The following is a 25814-nucleotide window of genomic DNA, read 5'->3' as shown; positions in this document are numbered from 1 at the left end:
TTTAAAATTGCTTTTAAAAGAACAAGTGATCATAAATTTTATGCTCAACTTCCCAACGGTTACACATTAAATACTAATAGCCCTACACCTTCATACACTATGTTCATGCTTACATGTGTTAGCCTGAAAAAGAACATTTCAAATTTCAAGTTTTGCCTGCCACTCCATGGTTCAGTTTTAGTTGCATTGCCTTTCTGCCGGGGGAAAGAGTGGTTTTCAATTATCTGAATATTTTTGTCTTATACAGAATAAGTAGGGGAAAAAAACCCGCTGTTTTTTAGTGATAAGAAGTATAACTCTCAAAACATAATGTGACTGAGATAAAGATGGAGATCTACAAATCTGCTAAGAGCCTCAAAAAGACTTTGTAGCTTTCATCTGAATCTTTACACTTAACGAGGAGCTAATATGCTCTCTGCCTCTATCATATAAATAAAATGATATGGTTTATAATTTAATTTCCAAAGGTACTGCCAAACTCATTCAGCTTAATTCTTGCATGTCACTAGGAATTAAAGCATCATCTTTATAAACAGTAACTAACAAATCAGTCTATGTTTGTCACCTTTCATGACACTAGATTCTTCTGAACATAGATTCCAACCATCTCAACAAAACTATGTGAAATACAATCAAGGAATATTTTGTATCTAAAACATCCCCCCTGGGACCCCCAAATCAGCTTTCTCTCTCTCTCAAAAAAAAAGTTTTTATTAGGCTATTTTTCAGAAGAACTTACTTGGTGAGATATAAATTAAAAGCCTGGCAACCATATAGCCCCACAAATTAAGACAGCTGAGCACAGGGCAAATGACAGAAAAATAACAACAGCAAATAATTTTTGGACAGCACTGTATACAGAGAAGTAGATGGGAGAACAAAAATGGAAGATTCTTTCCTACACTTAATCAGGAACCAAAATAAGAAAAACAAAGTTCATTAGTCTCTACCTTCATTTTTAAAGTTCTCGTTAATAAAGTCCTTTTTTAAAAAATATAACAAACTTACTGTTTTCCTCTCTTTATGTTATCATCAGAATCTGAATCTTCTGCTTCTTTTACCTGCGTTTCACTTTTTTCTTCTTCCAAATCTTCTTGGTTAAAACCCTAAAGGAAGGGTAAGTTAGCTGGAGTTACCGCAACCTCATTACAGACTCTCTTCTATGTAACTGCTCTTAATTTTTTGCATTTTTAAAGTAATACATTCATAAAGAATAAAAATTAAGAAGATATCAAAAGACATATAGCAAAAAAACCTCCCTCCCACCCTAGCCCTTAGTGTTATTAGTTTTCTTGTCTCCTTCTTCATTTTTAAGGCTTTAGATGATCTCACCAAATAACTGCAACCATAATTTAAACATTTCCCTGATATTTAGGTATGTGTCTTTGAAATTTTGAGAAACATCTGCAAACTGTCTTCATAGAGGTTACACCAAATTAACTCTCCTTCCAGGAAAGCACAAATTTACCTGTTTCCTCACCTTCCCACTACTACGGCAGGTTATCAAGCATTAATATTTGCAATCTCTGGACTGAAAAAAACAAAAGGCATCTCTGTAGCTTTCTTTGCATCCTCTTATTATGAGTAAAGCTGGGCATTTCTCATGTTTCAAAGCCATCTGTTGCTATTTCTCTGTGAACTCTCAATATCCTATGGCCAGTTTTCCATTGGATCTTTGTCTTATTGGTATGGAAAATCTCTTTAAAAATTAGGGAAATTAGACCTTGCTACATGACGGGAACTGCACAATCCTGACATCTGTACAGTTTGATTTTGTTTATGGTAATGTTTTCTGGGTATAATTTTTAATTTTTTATGTAATTTAAATGGTCAGTCTTTTCTTTATAGCTTCCAACTTTCATGTTATACTTAGAAAAGCCTCCCCAATGGTTCCCCTAGTATGCTGTTTTCTACACTGAACTGAACCCCTAATCAAGTTGATGTCCACTCTCCACACTAGAGAAACATATCTTATGCTTGTAAAATGTTGCTTAACTGAGTATAAGCCCCATGAGGGCAATGTCCAAACAATCTCTGGCATACAAGCTCTCGAATATCTGTTGAATGAATTCTTTTCTATTTTCTTTAGGTTTATTTACTATTTTTCTACCATCTTGAATTAGACTCTAAATTCATCTACTTTCATCCTCTCTTGCTTTAGTAATGAAAGTACTGACTTTTTTTTTAACACAAGAACTATTTAACAAGTAAGTTTTAAATTTGGGGGTGGCAAGGGTGCTTTTATGTGCTAATTTTGTTACTAATTTTTAATTTCATTGCATTCAGAAAATGTTGTCTATAGTTTGTACATTTTGCAAAAGCTTGATTTAAATTTTATATGGAAATACGAAGAACCAAGAAAAGCCAAGACAATCTTAGAGAATAACAACCTTAAAGGACATAAATAACCAAATATCAAGGGTTATGCATTAATGGTGCAAGGATAGACCAATGGAACAGAAAAGATACTTCAGAAACAGATTAGAAAATATATACATACTCGATTTATGACAAAGATGGCAGAATAGTGGAAAAGGATAGTCTGGTTCAACTAGATACTACAAACGGGGGGCGGAAGTCTTGACTATCTCATATATACTGCACACAAAAGCCCATTCCAGGTGGACAATATAACTAAATGAAAAAGATAAAATAATCAAGCTTCGAAAGAATAACTCAGGAGAATATTTTTTATAACCTTGGGGATAGGCAAAAATTTCTTACAATTCAAAAAACTTTCAACATAAACGAAAAGACTGGTAAAGTTGATTTACACTAAAATTAAGAACTTTTGCTCATCAAAGACTCCATTTAAAAAGTGAAAATGCAAGCCACTGAACAGAAGATATTTTTATCTTTTATAATCTCCAAAGGGCTTATATCTGGATTATATAAAAAGAGACACTTCTCTTTTCTATCTTTCCTGGTTTTTTGGTCTTGATTATTCCATTGTTTACATTCCACTTAGATTACAGATCTGTTCATTCTCTTCGCAGTTCTGTCAATTTTTGTTTTGCTTATACATATTTAAAGCCATATTACTAGGTACACGGCTAGGTACAATTTTAAACCCTTTTTTCAATATAAAGGGACCCTCTTTATCTCGAACAATGGTTTTTGCCTTAAAGTCTACGTCGTTGATATTCATATAAGCTACACCAGTTTTCTTTTGGCTAGTGTTCGGAGAGAGTACCTTTTTCCATCCTTTTATTTTCAACTCTATCTTCTGTTTCAGATGAATTTCAAAATTAATATATAGCTGGTTTTTAAAATCCAGTCTTTAATTTGTCCTTTAATTGGAGAACTTAATATATTTCAGTGTGATTTCTGATATTATCAAAGTTTATATCTGCTATCTTACTATGTACTACTTTCTAAATGTCCCCCTGTTCTATATTTCTTTTTCTCTTTTCTTGCTTTCTTTTGGATTGACTAGCTTCTATTATTTCATTCTTCCCTCTCTATTAGGTTGGAAGTTACACATTCCATTAGTCTTTTTAGAGATTACAATGCACATCCTAACTTACCAAAGACTACTAATGTACTTTTACATACATTTGCAAAGACCTGTGAACATTTCAATTCCATGTAAACACCCAATCTGTCACTGCCGTCATGTTTTAATTTCATATGCATTTTAAACCACACCAGACGTGACTCTGTTTTGGATGGTCATTACACATTTAGACCTAGCCACACGCTTTTGTTGCTCTTTTTCCCTTCCTGCATCCTTGACCTTCCACCTGAGATTTTCTTTCTGCCTTTAGTATTTCCTTCAGTTGGCATTTTGGTAAGATGAAATAAGCAGGGAATCTTCATTCCTGAAAAGAATTTTTACTGAATATAAAAGAACTTTTAAGTTTGCAGTTATTGGATTCTATTACTTCTGTTGAGAAGTTAGCTATTAAAATAACAGTTGCCTCTCTGAATGTAATATCTTTTCCCCTTTGGCTGCTTTAAAGACTTTCCTGTTTTCTTTGGTTTCTTGCAATTTTCCTGTGGTGTATTGGGTTGGCCAAAAAGTTCATTCAGGTTTTTCCGTAAGATGTTACAGAAAGGGACTTCCCTGGTGGTCCACTGGTTATGACTCCACGCTCCCAATGCAGGGGGCCCAGGTTCGATCCCTGGTCAGGCAACTAGATCCCACATGCATGCCGCAACTGAGAGTCCGCGTGCCGCAACTAAATATCCTGCATACCACAACTAAAGATCCCGCGTGCCGCCACTAAGACCCAGCCCAGCCAAATAAATTAATTAATTTTTAAAAAAGTTACGGGCTTCTCTGGTGGTGCAGTGGTTGGGAGCCCGCCTGCCGGTGCGGGGGACACAGGTACGGGGCCTGGTCCAGGAAGATCCCATGTGCCGCGGGGCACCTGGGCCTGGGCACCACAGCTATTAGGTCTGCATTCTGGAGCCCGCGGGCCACAACTGCTGGTCCTGTGTGCCGCAGCTGCTGGGGCCCGCGCGCCTGGAGCCCATGCTCTGCGGCAGGAGAGGTCACCACAGTGAGAGGCCCCACGCCTCAGCAAAGAGTGGTCCCCGCTTGCTGCAATGGGGAGAGGGCCCGTGCGCAGCAGTGGGGACCCAGTGCAACCAGAAGTAAATAATGATTAATTTTTTTAAAAAAAGTTACAGAAAACCCGAACGAACTTTTTGGCCAACCCAATATTTAAGTGTAGATTGCTTTGTTTTTATCCTGCTTGCAATTTGTAGAACTTCTAGACTCTATGGCTTTATGAATCATTTCTTTAAATATTGTTTCTGATATATATACATATACATTTCCTCCCCTCTACTTCTGGGATTCCAAGTCACTTTGTTAAACCTTCTCATGCATAATTTATGTTTTATTTTTTACATTTTCCACACTAATATCAATGCTTCATTCTACATAGTTCCTTCTATTTATTTATTTAGTTAGTTAGTTGTGGCAGGTCTTGGTTGCAGCAGGCGGGCTCCTTAGTTCCTTCTATTTATTTATTTATTTAGTTGCAGCAGGTGGGCTCCTTAGTTGTGGCATGCATACTCTTAGTTGTGGCATGCACATGGGATCTAGTTCCCTGACCAGGGATTGAAACTGGGCCCTCTGCATTGGGAACGCAGAGTCTTAACCACGGTGCCACCAGGGAACTCCCTCTACATAGTTCCTTCTAACTTACCTTCCAGTTCACTCATTTTCTTTTCAAATACGTCTAATCTGTTGTTAAACTCATCCACCAAGTTTTTAATTTCAGTTACTGTATTTTCAAAGTTCCAGAATTTCTACTTGGTTCTTTTTCAGGTATTTAAAAAAAACTGTTTGCTCTAAGAAACTTTTCAATCCTTTACCTTGCTAAACATATATATATTAAAGGCAATATCTAAAATTCCTATATCTAGAGCCCCTAGGTCTATTTCTGTTATCTGCTGTTACTATTCTTTTTAAATGTTACAGATAAGTGTGTACTGTGTATTTGAAAAACTACAGAAATAATTGGAGGTCTGTGATGATGTTACTTTTGTCCTGAAAGGATTTGTTTGCATATGTCAGGTGGCTGAGAGCCAGCCAATGGTTTAAGAATCACTGCAATCAAACTTCTGAGACTTAGGGAGGGTGACGGAAGAGGGAAGAGATATGGGAACATACGTATATATATAACTGATTCACTTTGTTATAAAGCAGAAACTAACACACCATTGTAAAGCAATTATACTCCAATAAAGATGTTAAAAAAAAAAACAAAAAAACTTCTGAGACTGAGGTTCTCTATGTTGCTAGATGACTCAAAGATGGCCTAAGATCTGAGCAAAGGCTATTCTAACTTCCAGTTCACCCTTAATCCTAGCAGTCTCAATCCAGAGCATGGGGTTTTCAGGGTCCCCTAACCTCAGCAGGCCCCCGACCTTCCAGTTTTCTCTCTTAAGCCTTGAGGCAATCAAAAATAAATTCAGCCTCTCAGCTTGAGTAGATGAACATCCCAGAAAAAGCAGTTCTAAATGCTGAGCTTACCTCTTTAGGTTTCTATCTTTTGCTGGTTTTTGGCTTAGTAATTCTTTGTTACCTAGTTCTTATGATGATGAGCAGATTTTTTAAACATTTTGTCTAGCTTCTGTAGTTGTCCTTAGCAGAAGGGCTGGTCCAAATTACCTCACGTGCCATTGCTATCATCAGAAGCTCCGTAACTGCTGTGATTCTTTCTCTTTAGCATTATAAAGTGTGTTTCATTGTCTCTTAATGTGTTCCTTCCTCCCTTTAATTCAATTTTTCCCGTTATTTTCCTTTTATGTCTTTGTAGACCCCTTTATTTCACTTTCTGAATACCTTTGTTCTAGATTTTTCTACTGGATACATCATAGCTATTTATTTCTACTTATTGGAATCTCCTACTAGACACCCACTGCCATAAAAACAAAAAAAGCATAGCATAATCAAAGAGGACATCTTTCCGTCTAATACTTACTGTAAATTCTTCCTCCTCCTCATCACCAGATTCTCCAAATATGTCTGCAATAAGATTTCTAGAAAATATAAAAAACTTTCATTTGCTTTCTTCTCATTTGCATAGGAATCAAAATATTTTTCTAATAGGGTATAATTTAATAACAGTAAAACATGCAGATCTCAAGTGTCCATCTCAATGGGTTTTGACACATTCACGTAACCCTTACCCTAACAGAACAGTTCCATCTCCCCAGAAAGTTCCCTTGTGGCCCTTTCTAGTCAGTCCGCCCTATCAACATCCCAGAGGCAACCACCACTCTGATTTCCACCACCACAGATTAGTTTTGCCTGTTCCTGAACCTCACATAAGTGGAATCAGATAACATGTCCTCTTTACTTCTTTCACTTAAGATAATATTTTTGAGGTTCATCCATGTTGTAGCATGCAGCAATAGTTCAGGACCTAAAATCCTGAATCCCCCAAGGTCATGAAATTAGGCAGGGTATATTGTGTTACACCTCAACACGGAATTTTAATACAAGTTTAAAAACCCTGAAAGACAAACCCCTCTCTACCGCCTTGTATGAACCCTGGGAAGTTCAGGTTACACTGCCACTTACTCTTCTTCATTCCCTGACTCACTATCACTCCCAAACAGGTCCTTCTCTTCATTTTTCTTATCAGACAATTCTCTCCCTGCTTCTTCTTCACTGTCAGATGCTATCGTCTTCTCTCTTTTGCCTGATTTGTCTGACATAACATCACTGTCAGAGTCATCTGCATCAGAGACAACACGACTCTTCTTTGCTGCTGTTGAAAAAAAAATCATCATTAATCTTACTCCATCACAGTCACTGTATTACTAAGTACAACAGGTGCTCTAAAATGTCAGTACGTGGCCAAAACCAAAGGCCTCATGACACACTGTTTAGAATAAAAAATAAATAAATAGCTAAAAGATGCAGAGTCATCTTACAATTATCTGCTATATAGGAAAAAGTGGCCAAAAGATGAAGACTGGCATCAATAGCTACCTTTCGTTTGGGGGAAAAGAGAAAATAAGAGTAGAATCCCTTCTATGCTGCCTAATATTAGCAGAACTCTAAAGGCTTGGATATTCTTTTGTGGAATCCCCATGCTCCTCAGTCATCCATCACTGCTCAATCTGGAATTTCTCATCTACCTTAGTAAACTGCACATGTGGTGCTCTTTTCCCTTCTCCTTTAACAACTGTCGGGTTATAAAGAAATGCCTTTTCCCAAAAAGATGTTTCATAAAAAAGTAATCAAGTAGTAAAGATTGGAATATTTTGTGAAGACATGGAGTCTCTAAATAGAGTCCCTCGGAAACTTCCTTGAATTTGGGCATTCAACAATGTTTAACAACTGAAGACAGGTACCCATGGGAGCTCAGTCACTGTCTAGATGGGATGTAGTGCATTAGCTGTCAAAGAGACCACAGTTAACTCTGGATAAGGTTGGGTTTTCATGTAAAAGTATTCTTTTGAAACATTACCCTTTCCAGTAAAAAAAAAAAAAAAAAAAAAAGGACTTCCCTGGTGGTCCAGTGGTAAAGAATCCGCCTTACAATGCAGGGGAAGTGGGTTTGATCCCTAGTCAGGAAACTAAGATCCCACACAGGGCGACTAAGCCCTCATGCCACAACTACTGAGCTCGCAAACCTCAACTAGAGCCCGCATGCTGCAAACTACAGAGCCCATGCATTCTGGAGCCCGCGCACCACAACTACAGAGCCCACACACCCTGGAGTCTGTGCGTCACAACTAGGGAGAGAAAATCTGCAAGCCACAACTAGAGAGAAGCCCGCGGACAACGAAGAGCCTGCGAGCTGCACAAAAGATCCCACATGCCGCAACTAAGACCTGACGCAGCCAAAAATAAATTAATAAATAAAAAATCTTTTAAAAAATTTATATTTTCATAGAAATCTTTCATATTGCCATTGCAATGCAGTCTAGTTTATCATTTTGAGGCAGTCAGAACTTAACAAATGCTGCTAGAACAACAAAGGAAATTTAATATTAAGACTTGCCAATGAGGGAAATCCCTAGTGGTCCAGTGGTTAGAACTCCAGGCTTTCACTGCCAACCTCATGAGTTCAATCCCTGGTGGGGGAACTAAGATTCTACAAGCCACATGGTGCAGCCAAAAACACCAAAACAAAAAACAAAACAAAACAAAAAACCGAAACACTTGCCAATGAAAACCAGTGTCCTGGTGATATTTTAGAACATCAAGTTGAATAAGAGAATACAGACCTAACATTCCAGGAAAAGAAACAATGCTTCATAGTTATAAGCTTAGACAACAAGTAAAGCTATGGAGGGACTTCCCTGGTGGTCCAGTGGCGGAGAATTTGCCTTCCAATGCTGGGGACACAGGGTCAATCCCTGATTAGGGAACTAAGATCCCACATGCCATGGGGAAACCAAGCCCACGTGCCGCAACTACTGAGCCCGTGTGCTATGGAGCCCGCGTCCCACAACTAGAGAGCCCGTGTGCCTCAACTAAGACCCGATGCAGCCAAATAAATAAATAAATAAATAAAAGTAAAGCTAAGGATAAACAGCCCAAAATAGTCCCTTACATGCTTTCTCTTCATCGTCACTATCAGAAAGCACAGCAGCTTTCCGCTTCGCTACTTTCTCCTCCACCCCCTCTTTTTCTTCATCCTCATCGCTGTCAATTTTGGGCCTTTTTGGTTCTTCCTCCTCGCTGTCAGAACTGTTGAACTGCTTCCTGTCTACATGGGCATCTGAATGAAAGGGGTCAGCCTGCATTTCTGTGTCCTCTCTCTTATTCTCCCCGTCACTGTCCTCATCAGACTCCGGCTTCTGTCTGTGTCTGGGGGCAGCCTCGGCTTCTGAATCGCTGGCAGGCCCCTTCTGAGGCTCCTCGCTCTCAGAGTCACTGGCTTGGGGCTTGGGAAGCTCCTCATTTTCAGAATCACTGGCGTGGTGCCTTGGCGGGTCCTCGCTTTCCGAATCGCTAATTCGGGGTTTGGGAAGCTCCTCATTTTCCGAGTCACTGGCTTGGTGCCTTGGGGGGTCCTCACTTTCCGAATCACTGATACGGGGTTTGGGAAGCTCTTCATTTTCCGAGTCGCTGGCTTGCTGCCTTGGCGGGTCCTCGCTTTCTGAGTCACTGATCCGAGGCTTGGGCAGCTCCTCACTTTCAGAGTCACTAACTCGAGGCTTGGGAAGCTCCTCATTTTCCGAGTCACTGGCTGGGTGTCTTGGGGGCTCCTCGCTCTCAGAGTCACTGACTTGGGGTTTTAGAGCATCCTCTGTTTCCGAGTAACTGGCAGGACTTTTGGGGAGCTCTTCGACCTCTGAATCGCTGGCAGGGGGCTTCCTAACATCCTCATTTTCGGAGTCGCTTGCGTGCCCATTAAGCAGCTCCTCGTTTTCAGAGTCGCTCACAGGTAACTTCCTGGGCTCCTCATTCTCAGAGTCGCTCCCATGGTGATTGGCATCCTCGTTTTCAGAATCACTCGCAGGAGGCTCTGCATGCCCCTCAAATTCAGAGTCGCTGTCCTTTTGCCTTTGAAGCTCCTCACTTTCAGAGTCACTGGCATTAAGATTTGAGGGGTCATCGTTCTCAGAGTCTGTCACATGATGTCTTTTGTTGAGACCATCTTCTCGATCACTAGGTTCATTCTGAAAAATCAAGGGAGAAAAAATTAGGAAAGTGCGAAAAAAGCTTTGGTAGTAAAAATGTTAAAAATTTTCAGCTTAAAAAAAAAAGCAGGAATACGCATGCTTAAATGTAGAATTCTCATCCTATACGTATATAGAAACATCCCACTTTTAAAAAGGCCATTCATCTGTGAAATGGTAGCATGGTTTAGATCCCAAAATGAGGAACGATAACCTGCCTTCATGAATCTGTAAAGCACAGACCCCCAGATTACTCTACGGTACCTTATACTTTGAAAAGCTAGATTAAACAACAACAAAAAATAAACCTTAACTTTCTCATATAATTCTAGCTCCTAAATATATTCTTTAAGTACATACAAGCAAACATGTACCCAAGTTCTCTTAAAAAAGGAACATTCTTGGGTTTTATAACGTTAACGTTCTTTTAAGGAAGAGAACTATAAAACTTTACTTTATTTAAAGGGCCAAATTATACTTAGGGCACATTCTCCCAAGTGAATCTGAACAAATAAGGAGAGGAGCAGAGGAGCAATTAATAGAGCCAAATACCATGTTAGGGTCTCTCCTGCTAGTTTACTCCTCACGGGAGTATTTTTCATGATAAGAAAACTGAGGCTTAGAGCAGTCTTGGACATATATCCAGTAACCCTGGCACAAAAGTTTAAGTTTTAGGGAAAACACTGACTAATCTAGCTATACTAACAAATAATGTTATATGAAGTAATCTGAAAACTCTAGGGTACAAATTTGATATTATAGCTATGTTTTTTAAATGCAGAGAAAAATATATAAAACTAAACATACCAAAATACTAATAACTAGAATGTGGGGAATTTTTTCCCTTCTATAATAGTATCTTTACTTTCAGTAACATGGTAATTAATATTCTGGCTTAAAAAGTAAAGTACTTCTGTGTTTGGGTTTTCCCCCTTAAAAGTTTATTGAGCCAAATTTTTTTTTTTTTTTTTTGCAGTACACGGGCCTCTCACTGTTGTGGCCTCTCCCCTTGCAGAGCACAGGCTCCGGACGCGCAGGCTCAGCGGCCATGGCTCACGGGCCCAGCCGCCCCGCGGCACGTGGGATCTTCCCGGACAGGGGCACGAACCCGTGTCCCCTGCATCAGCAGGCGTACTCTCAACCACTGCGCCACCAGGGAAGCCCTGAGCCAAATATTTTTCTTTAGAATATATGACGGACATTTCCTGAACTTACCACAGATCAATTTTCAAGGAACAAAGAGCCTTTAATAAAGTATATGCCCACCATATCACGCAATGAAATAATTAAGCAGTAAGAGAATATACAGACAGTGACAAGATAAAAGGCATTAAAATGTTTTCACAAAACCCACACTTTAACTTGCTTCGGGCTCATTTAAAGAAGATTAAGTATGTTGTGTCTACAACTTCAGAAAGAGTACAAAAAATTATAAAATAAGCTTATAAAATATGTTTGAGGGTTTTTCCCCTCCATATTTCATTGCCATCTTGATAGCACAGAGTTCCAAAGATACAGTAACTGCTATACATATTCATTCAAGTATAACACATTCAGGAAACTTTCTAAAATAATAAGCTTTTCAAATTTCCCAAAGATATTTTTCTTTTATTATCACGGGACACTCACAGCATAGCACTGGATTCCCTGTCAGTCATACATCCTACTACCCCAATGAAACTGGCAGTTATCTATTAAATTAGGACAGGAGAAATAACATAGAACCTTTTGATACAGTACAAGATATAGTACTCTATATATTGCTAGAAGCTTACTCTTGGCCATACTTCAGAATTTAATTCTTTTATATTTTAAAAGAATATAGATGAAAAAATTAACTATCCAGAATGTAAGCCCTAAGAAGGCAGGCATTTTTTGGCCTGTTTTCTTCACTGAGAAGGCACACTCTGTGCTTCAGAGCACAGAATGGTGTCTGGTATATACAAAATCACAGTAAATTCTTACTAAGTAATTACTTACTTACCTACTTACTTACTTACTGTGTAAGAAAGTAATTAATTTTCTCATTTAATAAAAGGAGTTAAATGAGAATAATTTAAAGTGAGGAATAATTAACTCAACAAGTATTTGTTTAATGTCTACTACGTGCAAGGTGCTAGGAATCAAGGCTGAACATGTCTCAGTGCCTGACCTTAAGGAAATGTTGTCTAATGAGCCAGCCAAATATACCATAACAATACAGTATAACATGCACTGTTATGAAGGTATGTGTGACATTCTGAAAGCCTACCGGAAGTGATCTATATGAGACTAAGCTATAAAAGGTGTGTAGACAACAGGTATTGGGAATTAGTTTGTGATGACTGAATTAAGAAGTTAACTGCATTACTGAGGGCAGAAGACGAAACATACAGGTACCAGCAGAGGCAACTAAAGCAGGAGGCAAAAGGGGAAATTGTTAACTGGCTTTTGGAATGCTTTTGGCATACACATGACATAACTCTAACAACATGTTCGTGTGTGACTCAGCTGCAAACAACAGAAATCATCTCAGGCTAGCTCCAGAAAAAAAGAACAATCTTTCCAGAATCAAAGTGGAATAAATGGCTAAAGGCTCAAGAAGGGTAGGAACCAAGGCAGCTCAGAAGCTTAGGAAAGGAAACTCAAGGACCTTTCTTTCACTAGAGCACTATCAATAACATGACTCAGCTCTCACGTTGCTAAATTTCAGTGTCCAGGATCTAAATTTTAAATTCCCAGGAGACATAATCTAACGGGCCACGGCAACAGAGGACGTCGTTACTCTGTGACTCAATGCCAGAGCAGGGGCACAGCACTGGGAGCCACTCCCAAAGAAACGAGAGATACCATGAACTGAGTAGTCTTCCCAAAACTTATCTGTTACACTCTACCCTGGACTTCCCAACACATGGTGTATGCATTCCAAACAAGCAACCATTACAAGGACATTACATGTAATTCACGATTGTGAAACTTATGAATTCCCATCAATTTTTGAGGAGTCTCATAAAATCCTGAGTATCTATCCATTATGTGTGGCACAGTGGGGAAAACGTGGGAAATCACTGCAGTAAGAAAGTACTGGTCGACAGACTCAAGTTAAAGAAGGCAGTTAGGTGAAGACTTCATAGGATTTGGGAAAAGAGTTAAGCTTACAAGTTATCAAAACACTACTCAAAAATTTTAGACTGGTTTCAGCAATTAGTCTAAATTGCAAACTTAAAAAATATCCAAAATACAGTTTTTAAAAAGTCAAATATGAGTACAACAAATCAATAGTAGAAGCTGCCATTTAAATGCTATTTCTTAATGATATTTTTAAAAATCCCTAATTTTACCTGTCAGAGAAATTGAGCACTCTAAGTGCCCTCAGAGGCTTTAGAAATGTTTATAATGCCTCACACTTCCCTCTTATGATCATTTACATTGTAGTTATAAATAACTTCTGGTTACCCATAATGAATGATCTGATCGTTTATCTCAGCAATCAAACAGTAACACACTCTTTATGACCAGTGCCATAATATACATGCACAGAGATAATTAACATTTTTAAATTACAAAATAAATAATAAAACTGCTGTAAAGGCAAATATCAATTTGTAAATTACAAAGTAGTATAAGAATGTCAAATAGGAGTCCTTGTAAAGAACCAAACAACTCAGGACACCTGTTTCCAGTAAAAGAAACTCAAAACTGTTGAACTTGCATTCCAACCTTCCATCATAAATTGGTAAAACATTCAACAACAAGTCACACAGTAAATTCCATGAAGAAATATGTATAGGAGCATTTTCAAAAACATGTTTTACTGGACTTTAGTTCCAGAAGATATATTTGAAATCCTCGTCTTGGAGTTTGTCAATACATATCATCTTAAAAGCATAAGGAAGAATCTGGGAAATCCAGTTTTTACTACACAATGCTGTTAATCCAGGGTAGGTCCTGGAATGCTACAAGGCTTTGACTCTGAGAAACTCCAGCTTTACAGCAAGCACACACACACATAACAAAATGAAGATGTATACCAGTGTCCTTTGTTGATCTTAGAGCTGGTTGATCTTAGAATCAGTCAAAAACAGAAGCACTCCTGATGAGTACTAGAAAAAGAAAATGTCTACACAAAGCCTAAGAGTTTATAATGGGGACTTCCCCGGGGGTGCAGTGGTTAAGAATCCACCTGCCAATGCAGGGGCCACGAGTTCCATCCCTGGTCCGCGAAGATCCCACGGGCCGCGGAGCAACTAAGCCCATGCGTCACAACCACTAAGCTTGCGCTCTAGAGCCCGCGCACCACAACGAAGAGTAACCCCTGCTCGCCGCAACTAGAGAAAGCCCATGCTCAGCAACGAAAACCCAACACAGCCATAAATAAATAAATAATTTCTGAGAAAAGTTTATAATGATGAAGCAAACTCCTGCCTACCTCTCCAGACTCATTTCTGCCCTCTCACCACCATCAACCCTATGTGCTGCAGCAGCAGTTCCCAAACTTTTGCATAAGAATAACTTGGGGAGCTTTGGAGGAAAACATACAGATTTTTGTGCTTCTCACCTCCAGATATTAATACAGTCAGTTTGGGGAAGAGGTCAAAGAATCTGCATTTTGACATCTAATCCAAGTGATTCTAACCACACATTATAATTTTACTGCAGACACATGGAACCACTAACTTCACTGTTACCTCCATGCTTTTACCTCACCTTGTCCTTTTCATACCTCAACACTAGGCAAAAACACCCCCTTCCTGAAGCCTCTTCCATCCTCCTCTCTAGGTAGAATGGACTCTGCCCCATATAATGTGACAGTTCACAACGTGGACTTTAGTGTCGGTAAGACCTGGGGTTCAAACCCTAGCTCGCAGCCACCTTCTACTGTGTAATCTAGGGAAATTTTCTTAACTTCTCAAAACCTCAATTCTTCAATATGACAGAGTCAGAAATAGTTTCTATAACTTAAGAGGGCCGTTCAGAGGACCAAAGGCATGTAATGTAGTTAGCATGTGCCTGTGAGCATTCAATACATGTTGTTAATCATTTATAACAAAAATATCTTATTAATTACGAAACATTCACCCTTCAAGACTCAGCTCAAATACATCATCTATGAAGGCTGAGCTGGTCAGTCATTCCTTCTTACATGTCCCCATAGCATCCTGTATCTCTACCTCACTGAAAGGTGATTTTTTACACATTTATCTTCATAATATGATTGAATAAATGACCTTAAGATCAAAATGATCTTAAGATCAAAAAATCTTTTACCTTCAGTATACAGAAGATACTCAAATTAAATTCACTGAAATAAAACAAACCCACAAGACAATGCTTAACAAAAAAGAACCAAAGCAAAACAATGTTCTTCTCCTCAATTTGGTAGACTCAAAGACAAAGGCTGAAACCAAACACACAAAAAAGAAGTGTAGATGGAATCAAAAGAACTGGTAAGAAACAGGGTAAACAAGGATGGCCAAAGCCAACAAGAATCTTCTACGGGCTCTGATCTACTCCCCATAGGAATACTTTCCTTATACTAGCACAACGTCTCTGTGGAAAGATCCAAATGACCGCAGACTGCCATCTTTACTCAATTCAAAGTAAGGTTGGAGCTAACAGGGCTGCCACCAACTTCAATGACAGATGGATGGTTGTGCCCACTAGGCTTTGCCTACAGTCAGAAAACAAGGAGAAACTATGTGGCATTTCCAAACAACCTCTTCCTCGATTGTCCCACATACTACTTTTTTCCTGTGAGAACCTCAGGAAGGGAACACTACTTTTCTATGCAGATGAAATCTACAAGCTGTATTTTTATTTTATTTTTTTAAAGTTTTCTTTTTTTAAAAAATTTACTTATTTATATTTATTTTTGGCTGTGTTGGGTCTTCGTTTCTGTGTGAGGGCTTTCTCTAGTTGCAGCGAGCAGGGGCCACTCTTCATCGCGGTGCGCGGGCCTCTCACTGTCACGGCCTCTCTTGTTGCAGAGCACAGGCTCCAGACATGCAGGCTCAGTAGTTGTGGCTCACGGGCGCAGTCGCTCCGCGGCATGTGGGATCTTCCCAGAACAGGGCTCGAACCCGTGTCCCCTGCATTAAGCAGGCAGATTCTCAACCACTGCGCCACCAGGGAAGCCCGACAAGCTGTATTTTTAAATGCTTATTACCTTCAATGTATTTCTGTGGAATAAAAGCCAGCTGACCACAATCCACAACTAATTTCACACTGTTCAAGAGAATTTTTTTTTTTTTTTTTTTTTGGCCGCACCTTGCAGCATGTGGGACCTTAGTTCTCAGAACAGGGATCGAACCCATGCCCTCTGCCCTGGAAGTGTGGCGTCTTAACCATTGGACTACCAGTGAAGTCCCCAAGAGAATATTCAAGTAAAACAACAAAAAAATTAGAACTGGCAACTAGTTATAACTAGGTCACATTCATGCTCAAATTGCTTTATTAAAAAATGTGTTTCCAGTGATGACTATTCAAAACATTTAAAAAAAAATCATTCCCCTTTTCCCTATCTGCCCTACTGTCAACATTGTGTGAAGATTCTGAGTTCTCAAAGTGCTCTACACAGAATAAATATACTTGAAAACTCCCCTGATATTCATATCCCTTTTAGAAACCTAGCCCAAAAGATGTTAATAACCTAGAAACAAATAATTTAAATATGTAATCAACTTATTACTGCAATTGCTTATATATACATTTCTTTAAGAAACCAGGCCTAAACTTAAGAATATTATTTTTAAATTTCATTTCATAAGGTAAGTCTCTTTTGCTTTAAAACAGTGGGCCTCAACCTCATAAAGATTAACTCTTAACTAGCCCCCTAAGAAATAATCTGCCTAATTACTATAGAGGCTAATTGTAAAATAATTAAAGGAAATCAGATTATGTCCCCTCAAAATATGCCTCTGACATAAAAATTTTGATCTGAAGGCAATTAACAAGCAGTAAACACAAGAGTAGCTCTCTCTACCTTCCCTCCTTTTCCTTCAAAAGGCAGGATATTCCCATTACTGGAGACAGACTGTCATTAGCTCAAAGACACCAGCAGAGCAATCAGCAAACAAACTTTACTACATTAGTTTCTTCCCATATATTTACCTTCGCAGTCTGTCACCCTTGGAAGCCTGGAACTGCTTTCCTTTGTCCTGTCACTTCTCCACAAAATTATTACTCTTTGTTGAAGATGTTATATAAACTAGAATTCTAAGCTACTGCTTTGAGTTACTCTCTGTTGAGTTTTCTCCTGTGTGATGTATGCTGCACATGTTAATAAACTCGGTTTTTTTTCACTTGTTAATGTCTTTTTGTTAAAGAATTCCAGCTGAAAACCTAAGATGGGTAGGGGTAAAATTTTGCCTCCCCTACATAACATAACTGCTATTACAGTTTTCAGAGCTGCTATATAAGTTTTACTTAGCCCTCATAATAATTATTTTAACCCACTGTCAAGATGGTGGAGCTAAGGCTCAGAGATGAAATAATTTTTCTAGGAGCTGACAGTCATTATGGTTATTAAGTGTCAAAGCCAATATATGAAACTACACTTTGGCCATCACACTGCCTTTCACTCTGAAGAGCTATGCAAATACAAAATTTTATCATCATCACCTAAGAGAGATTTGCTGTTATACCATCTAACCCAAACAATTCTTCAGTATCATCTTCCATTAAGCTATCCCACTTTCCAGGTCACAATACTCATTCTTGAAATATAACAAGTCCTGCTCAATTCTAGGCCTTTGAACCTGCAGCTCTCTCCAGCTAGAATCATCACCAGCACCCCTAACCGGCTTCTCCATCTGGCAATAATGTCAGACTCGTTCCTCAGAGTCCACTCAGCCCACCCTCCCATCCTCCCATGGCCCTTTGTATGTGCCCTTTCTGTAATTTTAAAATATATTTTAAATTATTTGACGCATGCTAGTAAAAATAGGTAACCATATAAAATGATGGGACAGTTATTCTAACTATTCTCCCTTTGATTTTAAATGTGCCAACACAGGAAAGTATAAAGAAAATTAAAATCACCTTTAATAACCCAAAGATCACCATCATTTCTAATTTTTACAAAGAATTTCTTCCCAATCTTTTCTTTGTGTTAATTTACTTTAAAAAAGTAAACAAGGATCTAGAATCACAATTAATTTAATGGCTGTAACACACTGAATTCTCCCATGTCACAAAATATTCTTTGAAAACAATTTTAATGGACGCATTGCCATTCTTACAAATGTTCTATTTATATTTTAATCACTAGTTTTTTATATTGTTGGATACTTCTTGTTTCCTTTCTTACGCTTTCTGTATGTCATTTGTCCATTTCAGTGTTCTCAGCCTAAGGGTAGCTCTGGGTTCTCCCCTAAGGGGGCATTTGTGAATGCGAGGGACCATTTTTGGTTGGCAATGACTGGAGAGGATATGTTACTACCATTTTATTTAATGTTTGGGAACCAAGATACTAAATGTCCTGCAATATACAGGCCTGCCTCCGAATGCCAACAGCTGGCTTACTCAGAATCACCTGTTTAGGAAAGCAGCACTGGGCTGCTCTCCATGCAGAGGAGGCCACAGACAGGACCCACACACACACAGGCAGGAGACCCAGTGAGATGAAAGAGCCAAATGGCCTGAACAGAGACTGTGGTAATAGACAAGTAAAGCATCCTGGGTTCTTCTGGAATGTGAATTGGGGAATATGGAGAGGTCTGACCAATGATTAGAAGAGATAAAAATGAAGCCAGATGAGGACTTCTGATATGAAAATGAAAAGCTCTGCTGACCCACTCTCCAGTGAAACTGGTTAAAAGTATTTAAAAACAACTATTCAAAGCCCCTGGAAATGGTCCTAAAGACAAAAAGAGAATAAAGAAACATCTATCCAAGAAGATCTACAAAAATTTGGTAAGAGAAGCAGAAGTATCTGGTATCTGAACCAAGACCACTCCTCACTTTCAACTTCACAGCTCAGTCAGAAAGGCTCTACTCCAGGCTGTTGCAGCCAAAAACAAAGGGTACTCTTTCCCTCCAGCTTCCAGGGGCAGGGTGTCTTCCCAGGAAGAGCCCGATGTCAGCATTTCTCATTCTGCCTCCAGCGACCTGCTGCTGAAGGTAAGTTCCAGGCAAATGTAATTGCCAGTGGGGGCTCCCATCTTCTGCCCAGCACTCAATCACAGTAAGAAGGCTCTGCTTTGGGCACAGCACACTGACAATACTGGGGCCCTGATCACCCTTGCCCCAATTTGTGTGACAGTGGTTCCATGCCAAGAGAGGTAAGCCAGGAGCACCTCAGGCTGCTATCAAATCCCCACTGCACACTGAGAGCTCGGCTTCTAGAACTGGAATGTCACTAAGAAAGAAACCTGCCGTCACCCTCTCCCCACCCCCTACCCCAAACTCCAGAGCCCCGGCTCAGGGATTTTGCTTGGGGAAAAAGCAGGCAGTAAAGTAGATAGCTTCTAATTTTTCCCCAAAGAAACCAACTTCATTTGTAACCAAGCTTGGGGACGTCCAGGCTAAGGCACTTTCACTAACACTGGAGACTGGTGGAAGGCACTTAGAAGGAGATTCAAAATACAGAATAAACTATAGGCCAGCTAGTTTGCAGGAGATAACCAGGTAATAATACAGCTGGGAGGAGCCATCCTGAGGTCAGAACAAAGCAAACACAGACCTCAGAAATTATTCCTTCAAAGGAGCCAGAATTTGATGAGACTAACTTGTTGAGCAATTTATGCCACAGGGCATGGCTGGAAATAACAGAGCCATCAGTGGAGTTTTTTTGTTTTGTTTTTTTTTTGCAGTACGCGGGCCTCTCACTATTGTGGCCTCTCCTGTTGCGGAGCACAGGCTCTGGACGCACAGGCTCAGCGGCCATGGCTCACAGGCCTAGCCGCTCCGCGGCATGTGGGATCTTCCCGGACCGGGGCACAAACCCGTGTCCCCTGCATCGGCAGGCGGACTCCCAACCACTGCGCCACCAGGGAAGCCCCATCAGTGGAGTTTTAACAGCTGACTGTGGTCAGAGAAAGAGCAAAAAAGAGCCCTACTAACACCACCGTCGTCCCAGGTGACTGTGAGCATGTCCCAAACTGCACATCTCTGAGGATGCAACACCAGAGATTTAAAACTGCGGGTGAGGAAACAGTATTCACTAAAATCATCCAGCTAGTCACTAAACAATTACTCTAAAATGTCCAGTTTCCAACAATAAAATAAAAGGCATGCAAAGAAACTGGGAAGTATGACCCATAACCAGGAAAAAAGCAGGCAATAGAAACTGCCTGTGTGAGCAACCAGATATCAGATTTATCAGGAAAAGACTTCAAAGTGGCCATCTGTAAACATGTTAAAAAAAATAAAGGCATGATGACAATAGCATATCAAATAGAGAATATATATAGAAATAGAAATTTGACTCATCACCTATAAGAGTAACCCAGTAAGATTAACAGCTGACTCCTCAATGGAAACAATGGAGGCAGAAAGCAGTGGGATAACATATTCTAAGTGTTCAAATAAAAACTATCAACTAAGAATCCTATATCCAACAAAGCTATCTTTCAAAAATAATTAACAAAAAAGAAATGAAAACTTTTCTAGATAACCAAGAAAAGGAAAGAATTTGTCAAGCAGACCCACCATACAAGAACTGCTAAAGGAAGTTCTTCAGGCTGAAAGCAAGTGACCTCAGTGAATCCACATGAAAAAACAATAAGCACCAGTAAAGGTAACTGTGTAATTATGAAAGACAGTATAAATGCATGTTTTTTCCTTTCTTAATTTAACTGATTTATATAACAGTTGCACAAAGTAATATGTATATACTGTCTTGCTGGACCTGTAATACATAAGACCAATGACAGGAGAAAGAAGGTGGGTGGGAACAAACCTGTATTACACTAAGGAAATAGCTTCTATAACAATGCATTGTTGGATTTTAGCATTAATAAATATATGTATAACAATAATATTACAAAAAGAGAAAAAGAATAGAGCCACATAGTACTAACCTTACTATATACCATTGGAATTAAGCTACCGTAAATCTGAAGCTGATTCTGATTAATATATGTGGTAAATCCTACAGCTACCACTAAAAAAAAAAAACCTCAAAACCATAGTAAAAATATTATTAAAGAAATTAAAATTGCACAGAGTATTAAAAATATAACTACAATAATTTGTTAACGAGTGCACTAGAGAAAAAGACAAAGTGTGACATCAAAAACATAAAATGTGGGGGAGAGCAAAAATGTGTAACTTCAGCATGTACTTGAAGTTATCAGCTTAAAATAGACTGGTATAAGATATTTTACATAAGCCTCATGGCAACCCACAAAGCAAAAAGGTATACTAGATATACAAAAAAAATTTTTTTTAAGTAATCTAAGCATACCGCTAACAGAAAATCATCAAACCACAAAGGAAGAGAGCGGGGAGAAGGAAAAAAGGAATGACAAAACAGTCAGAAAACAAAGAACAAAATGGCAATAATAAGACCCTACCTATTAATATTTACTTTAAATGTAAATGGACTCAATTCTTCAACCAAAAGATAGAGTGGTTAAATGGATGGGAAAAACAAAAACAAAAACTGAACTATATGCTGTCTACAAGAGACTCACTTCAGCTTTTAGGACACACGCAGACTGAAAAAAAAAAAAAAAAAGGATGGAAAAAGATATTCCATGCAAATGGAAACCAAATGAAAGCAGGGGTAGCTATATTTATAATCAGAGAAAACAGACTTTTAGCCAAAAACTATAATAAGATACAAAGAAAGTCATTATATTGTATAATGATAATAGAGTTAATCCAACAAGAGGATTTACCATTTGTAAACATTTATGCACCCAACATCAGAGCACCTAAATATTAACAGACCTGAAGGAAGAAATAAGCTATCAACACAATAATAGTAGGGAACTTCAATCCCTCACTTTCAATAATGGATAGATCATCCAGACAGAAAATCAATAAGGAAATATTGGGCTTAAGCCACACGTTAGGCCAAATGGACTGAACAGACATTTACAGAACATTCCATCCAACAGGAGCAGAGTACACATTCTTCTCAAGTGCACATGAACAATCTCGAGTACAGATCATATGTTAGGCCACAAAGTAAGTCCTAATAAATTTAAGAAGATTGAAATCATACCAAACTTCTTTTCCGACCACAATGGTATGAAAGTAGAAATGAGTATAAGTATGAGAAGTACGAGAAGAAAACTGAAAATTTCACAAACATGTGGAGATCAAACATCATGTTGCTAAACAACCAATGAGTCAAAGAAGAATTCAAAACATATCTTGAGACAAATGAAAATGGAAATATTGATATAACATACCAAAATTTATGGAATACAGCAAAGCAGTTCTAGGAGGGAAGCTTACAGAAATAAATGCCTACATAAAAAAAGAAGAAATATCTCAAATATCAACTTTACACCCCAAGGAACTAGAAAAAAGAAACTAAGCCCAAAATTATTAGAAGAAAAAAATAACAAAAATCAGAGCAGAAATAAATGAAATAGAGACTAAAAAGACAATAGAAAGGTCAATAAAATTAAGACCTGTTTTTTTACAAAAGATAAACAAATAGACAAACACTTAGCTAGACTTACCAAGAAAAAAAAGAGGACGGAAAGAAAACTATAAAGGAAAGAGGAGACATTACAATTGATACCACACAAATACAGAGGATAATAAAAACTAAGAACTGTATGCTGAGAAACTGGACAATCTATAAGAAATGGATAAGTTCCTAGAAACATACAATCTACTAAGATTGAATCATGAAGAAACAGAAAATCTAAATAGACTGATTACTGTGAAGAGATGGAATCAGTAATCAAAAACCGCCCAACATAGAAAAGTTCAGGACCAGATGGCTTTACTGGTGAATTCCACCAAACATTTAAAGAAGAATTAATACCAGTCCTTCTCAAAGAGTGCCAAAAAATTGAAGAGGAGGGAGCACTTCCAACCTCATTTTATGAAGCCAGCATTACCCTGATACCAAAATCAGACATGGACACAAGAAAGGAAAATTACAGGCCAATATCCTTGATGAACATAGATGCAAAAATCCTCTACAAATTATTAACAAACCAAATTCAGCAATACATTAAAAGAATCATATACCATGGTCAAATGGGATTTATTCCAGGGATGCAAGGATGGTTCAACATCCACAAATCAATCAATGTGATATACCATATTAACAAAATGAAAGTTAAAAATCACATGATCATCTCAACAGATGCAAAAAAAAAGTAATTCAACATTGATTCATGACAAAAACTCTTAACAAACTGGGTAAAGAGAGAATGTGTCTCAACATAATAAAGGCCATATGACAAGCCCACAGCCAACATCACACTCAATGGTGCAAAGGTGTAAGCTTTTCCTCTAAGATCAGGAACAAGACAAGAATGCCCACTCTCACCACTTTTATACAACACAGTATTGGAAGGCTTAGCAATTAGCCAAGAAAAAGAAAAGGCATCCAAATCAGAAAGGAAGATGTAGCATGGTCTTTATTTGCAGATGACATAATATATAGAGAAAACCCTAGAGACTCCACCAGAAAACTGATAGAAATAATCAATGAATTCAGTAAAATTGTAGAATACAAATCAATATACAAAAATCTGTTGCACTTCTTTACACTAACAATGAACTATAAAAAGAAATTAAGAAAACAATCCCATCTATAATTGCCTCAAAAAGAGTAAAAGAATCTAGGAATAAATTTAACAAGGAGAGTACACTGAAAACTGTAAGACACTGATAAAAAAAATTGAAGACACAAATAAAAAGAAAGCTATTATGTGCTTATGGATTAGAAAAATTGATATTGTTAAAATGACCATAATACCCAAAGCAATCTACAGATTTAATGCAATCCATTTCAAAATTATGACATTTTTCAAAAAACTAGAAAAAATAATCCTAAAATCTCTATGGAACCACAGAAGATACTGAATAGCCAAAACAATCTTGAGAAAGAACAAAGCCAGAGGCATTATATGCCTAGATCTCAAACTATATTACGAAGCTACAGTAGTCAAAACAGTGTTAACACTGGCATAGAAAACAGACACATAGATCGACCGAACAGAATACAGAGCCCAGAAACAAACCCATGCATATATGGTCAAATGATCTACAACAAAGGAGCCAAGAATATACAATGAGAAAAAATAGTCTCTTCAATAAATGGTGTTGGGAAAAGTGGACAGCTACATGAAAAAGAATCAAACTGGATTACTTTCACACCATATACAACAGTATACTCAAAATGGGTTAAAAACTTAAATGTAAGACCTAAAACCATAAAACTCCTAGAAGAAAACATACGCAGTGCACTCTTTGACACTGGTCTTAGCCATGTTTTTTGGATATGTCTCCTCAGGAAAGGGAAACAAAAGCTAAAGTAAACAAAGGAACTATATCAAACTAAAAGTTTGCATAGCAAAGGAAACTATCAACAAAACAAAAAGGCCGCCTACTTAATAGAATAAAATATTTGCAAAAAATATATTTGATAAGGGGTTAATATCCAAAATACACAAAGAATTCATACAACTCAACATTAAAAAAAACAAATAACCCAATAACAAAATGGGCAGAGGATCTGAATAGACATTTGGCCAAAGAAGTCATACAGATGACCAACAGACACATGAAAAGATCAATCATCATCACGGAAATGCACATCAAAGCTACAATATTACCTCACACCAGCTCTTATCAAAAAGACAAGAGGGCTTCCCTGGTGGCGCAGTGGTTGAGAGTCCGACTGCTGATTCAGGGGACACGGGTTCGTGCCCCGGTCTGGGAAGATCCCACATGCCGTGGAGCGGCTGGGCCCGTGAGCCATGGCCGCTGAGCCTGCACATCCAGAGCCTGTGCTCCACAATGGGAGAGGCCACAACAGTGAGAGGCCCGCGTACCGCAAAGAAAAAAAAAAAGACAAGAAACAACAAGTGTTGGGGAGGATGGGGAGGAAAGGGAACACTTGTGCACTGTTGGTGGGAATGTAAACTGATGCAGCAAATGTAAAAAACAGTAGCAGCAACTTAAATGTCCATCAACTGACAAATGGATAAACAAAATATGGTATATCCAAAGAATGGAATATTACTGATCACAAAAAGGAATGAAGTACTGATACATGCTACAACTTGGATAAACATTGAAAGCATTAAGTGAAAGAAGCCAGTCACAAAGGACCACATGTTATATAATTCCATTCATATGAAATGTCCAGAACAAGGAGGGGTTGGGGGGTGGGGGTGATAAGGAGGTAACAGCTAAAGGGTTTCTTTTCAATGTGATGAAAATATTCTAAAATTGACTATGGTGATGGCTGTACTACTGTAAATACACTAAAGACCACTGAATTGCATACTTTAAAATGGGTGAATTGTATGGTATGTAAATTTATCTCAATAAAGATATTTTTAGAAAAAAAGGTGATTTTTTAAAGGTCAAATCTGACACAAAAATCCATGATGAAAAAAATATCAAAATTTAAATACTAGCATACATACGACTAAGTTTTCCTTTTGCTTCAGGCTCCAATATGGACCAGTAAAGCACTGTTACTGATCCTGACTTTAAGATTTTGATTTTTTTCATCATATTTTTTGCATTGTTTTAAAATATTATCTTGATCTTTTTTAACAGTTTCCTTAGAGATCTAAAGAAACACA

At 38.2% G+C, this 25814-nt stretch overlaps 2 protein-coding genes across 10 annotated transcripts in view; one reads left to right on the top strand and one right to left on the bottom strand.

Annotated features, from left to right (window-relative positions):
• GPR17 (G protein-coupled receptor 17) overlaps positions 1–25814 on the top strand; it is a 397229-nt gene that overhangs the window by 237396 nt on the left and 134019 nt on the right. The gene's annotated exons all lie outside the window — the stretch shown is intronic.
• Positions 1–25814, bottom strand: part of IWS1 (interacts with SUPT6H, CTD assembly factor 1) — a 66953-nt gene that overhangs the window by 35811 nt on the left and 5328 nt on the right. For 4 of the 9 annotated variants that reach the window (XR_007478365.1, XR_007478366.1, XR_007478367.1 and 1 more), the window contains exons 1-5: positions 24834–24980; positions 9030–10101; positions 7043–7232; positions 6441–6498; positions 1009–1106 (exon numbers count right to left, since the gene is read on the bottom strand). Coding sequence is in view for 5 of the 9 variants with exons in the window: in XM_049712167.1 (XP_049568124.1) it covers positions 1009–1106; positions 6441–6498; positions 7043–7232; positions 9030–10101; positions 24834–24950 (1535 nt within the window). In the remaining 4 variants the exon portion in view is untranslated. Of the gene's footprint in view, positions 1–1008; positions 1107–6440; positions 6499–7042; positions 7233–9029; positions 10102–24833; positions 24982–25814 lie in introns of those variants that run through there. The other 5 variants (XM_033400149.2, XM_004276862.3, XR_007478368.1 and 2 more) reach the window with 4 other exon arrangements.

The sequence above is a fragment of the Orcinus orca genome, chromosome 7 (assembly GCF_937001465.1).
Source record: "Orcinus orca chromosome 7, mOrcOrc1.1, whole genome shotgun sequence".
NCBI classification, from domain to species: Eukaryota; Metazoa; Chordata; class Mammalia; order Artiodactyla; family Delphinidae; genus Orcinus; species Orcinus orca.
This window is presented reverse-complemented; position numbering and strand designations above follow the sequence as displayed.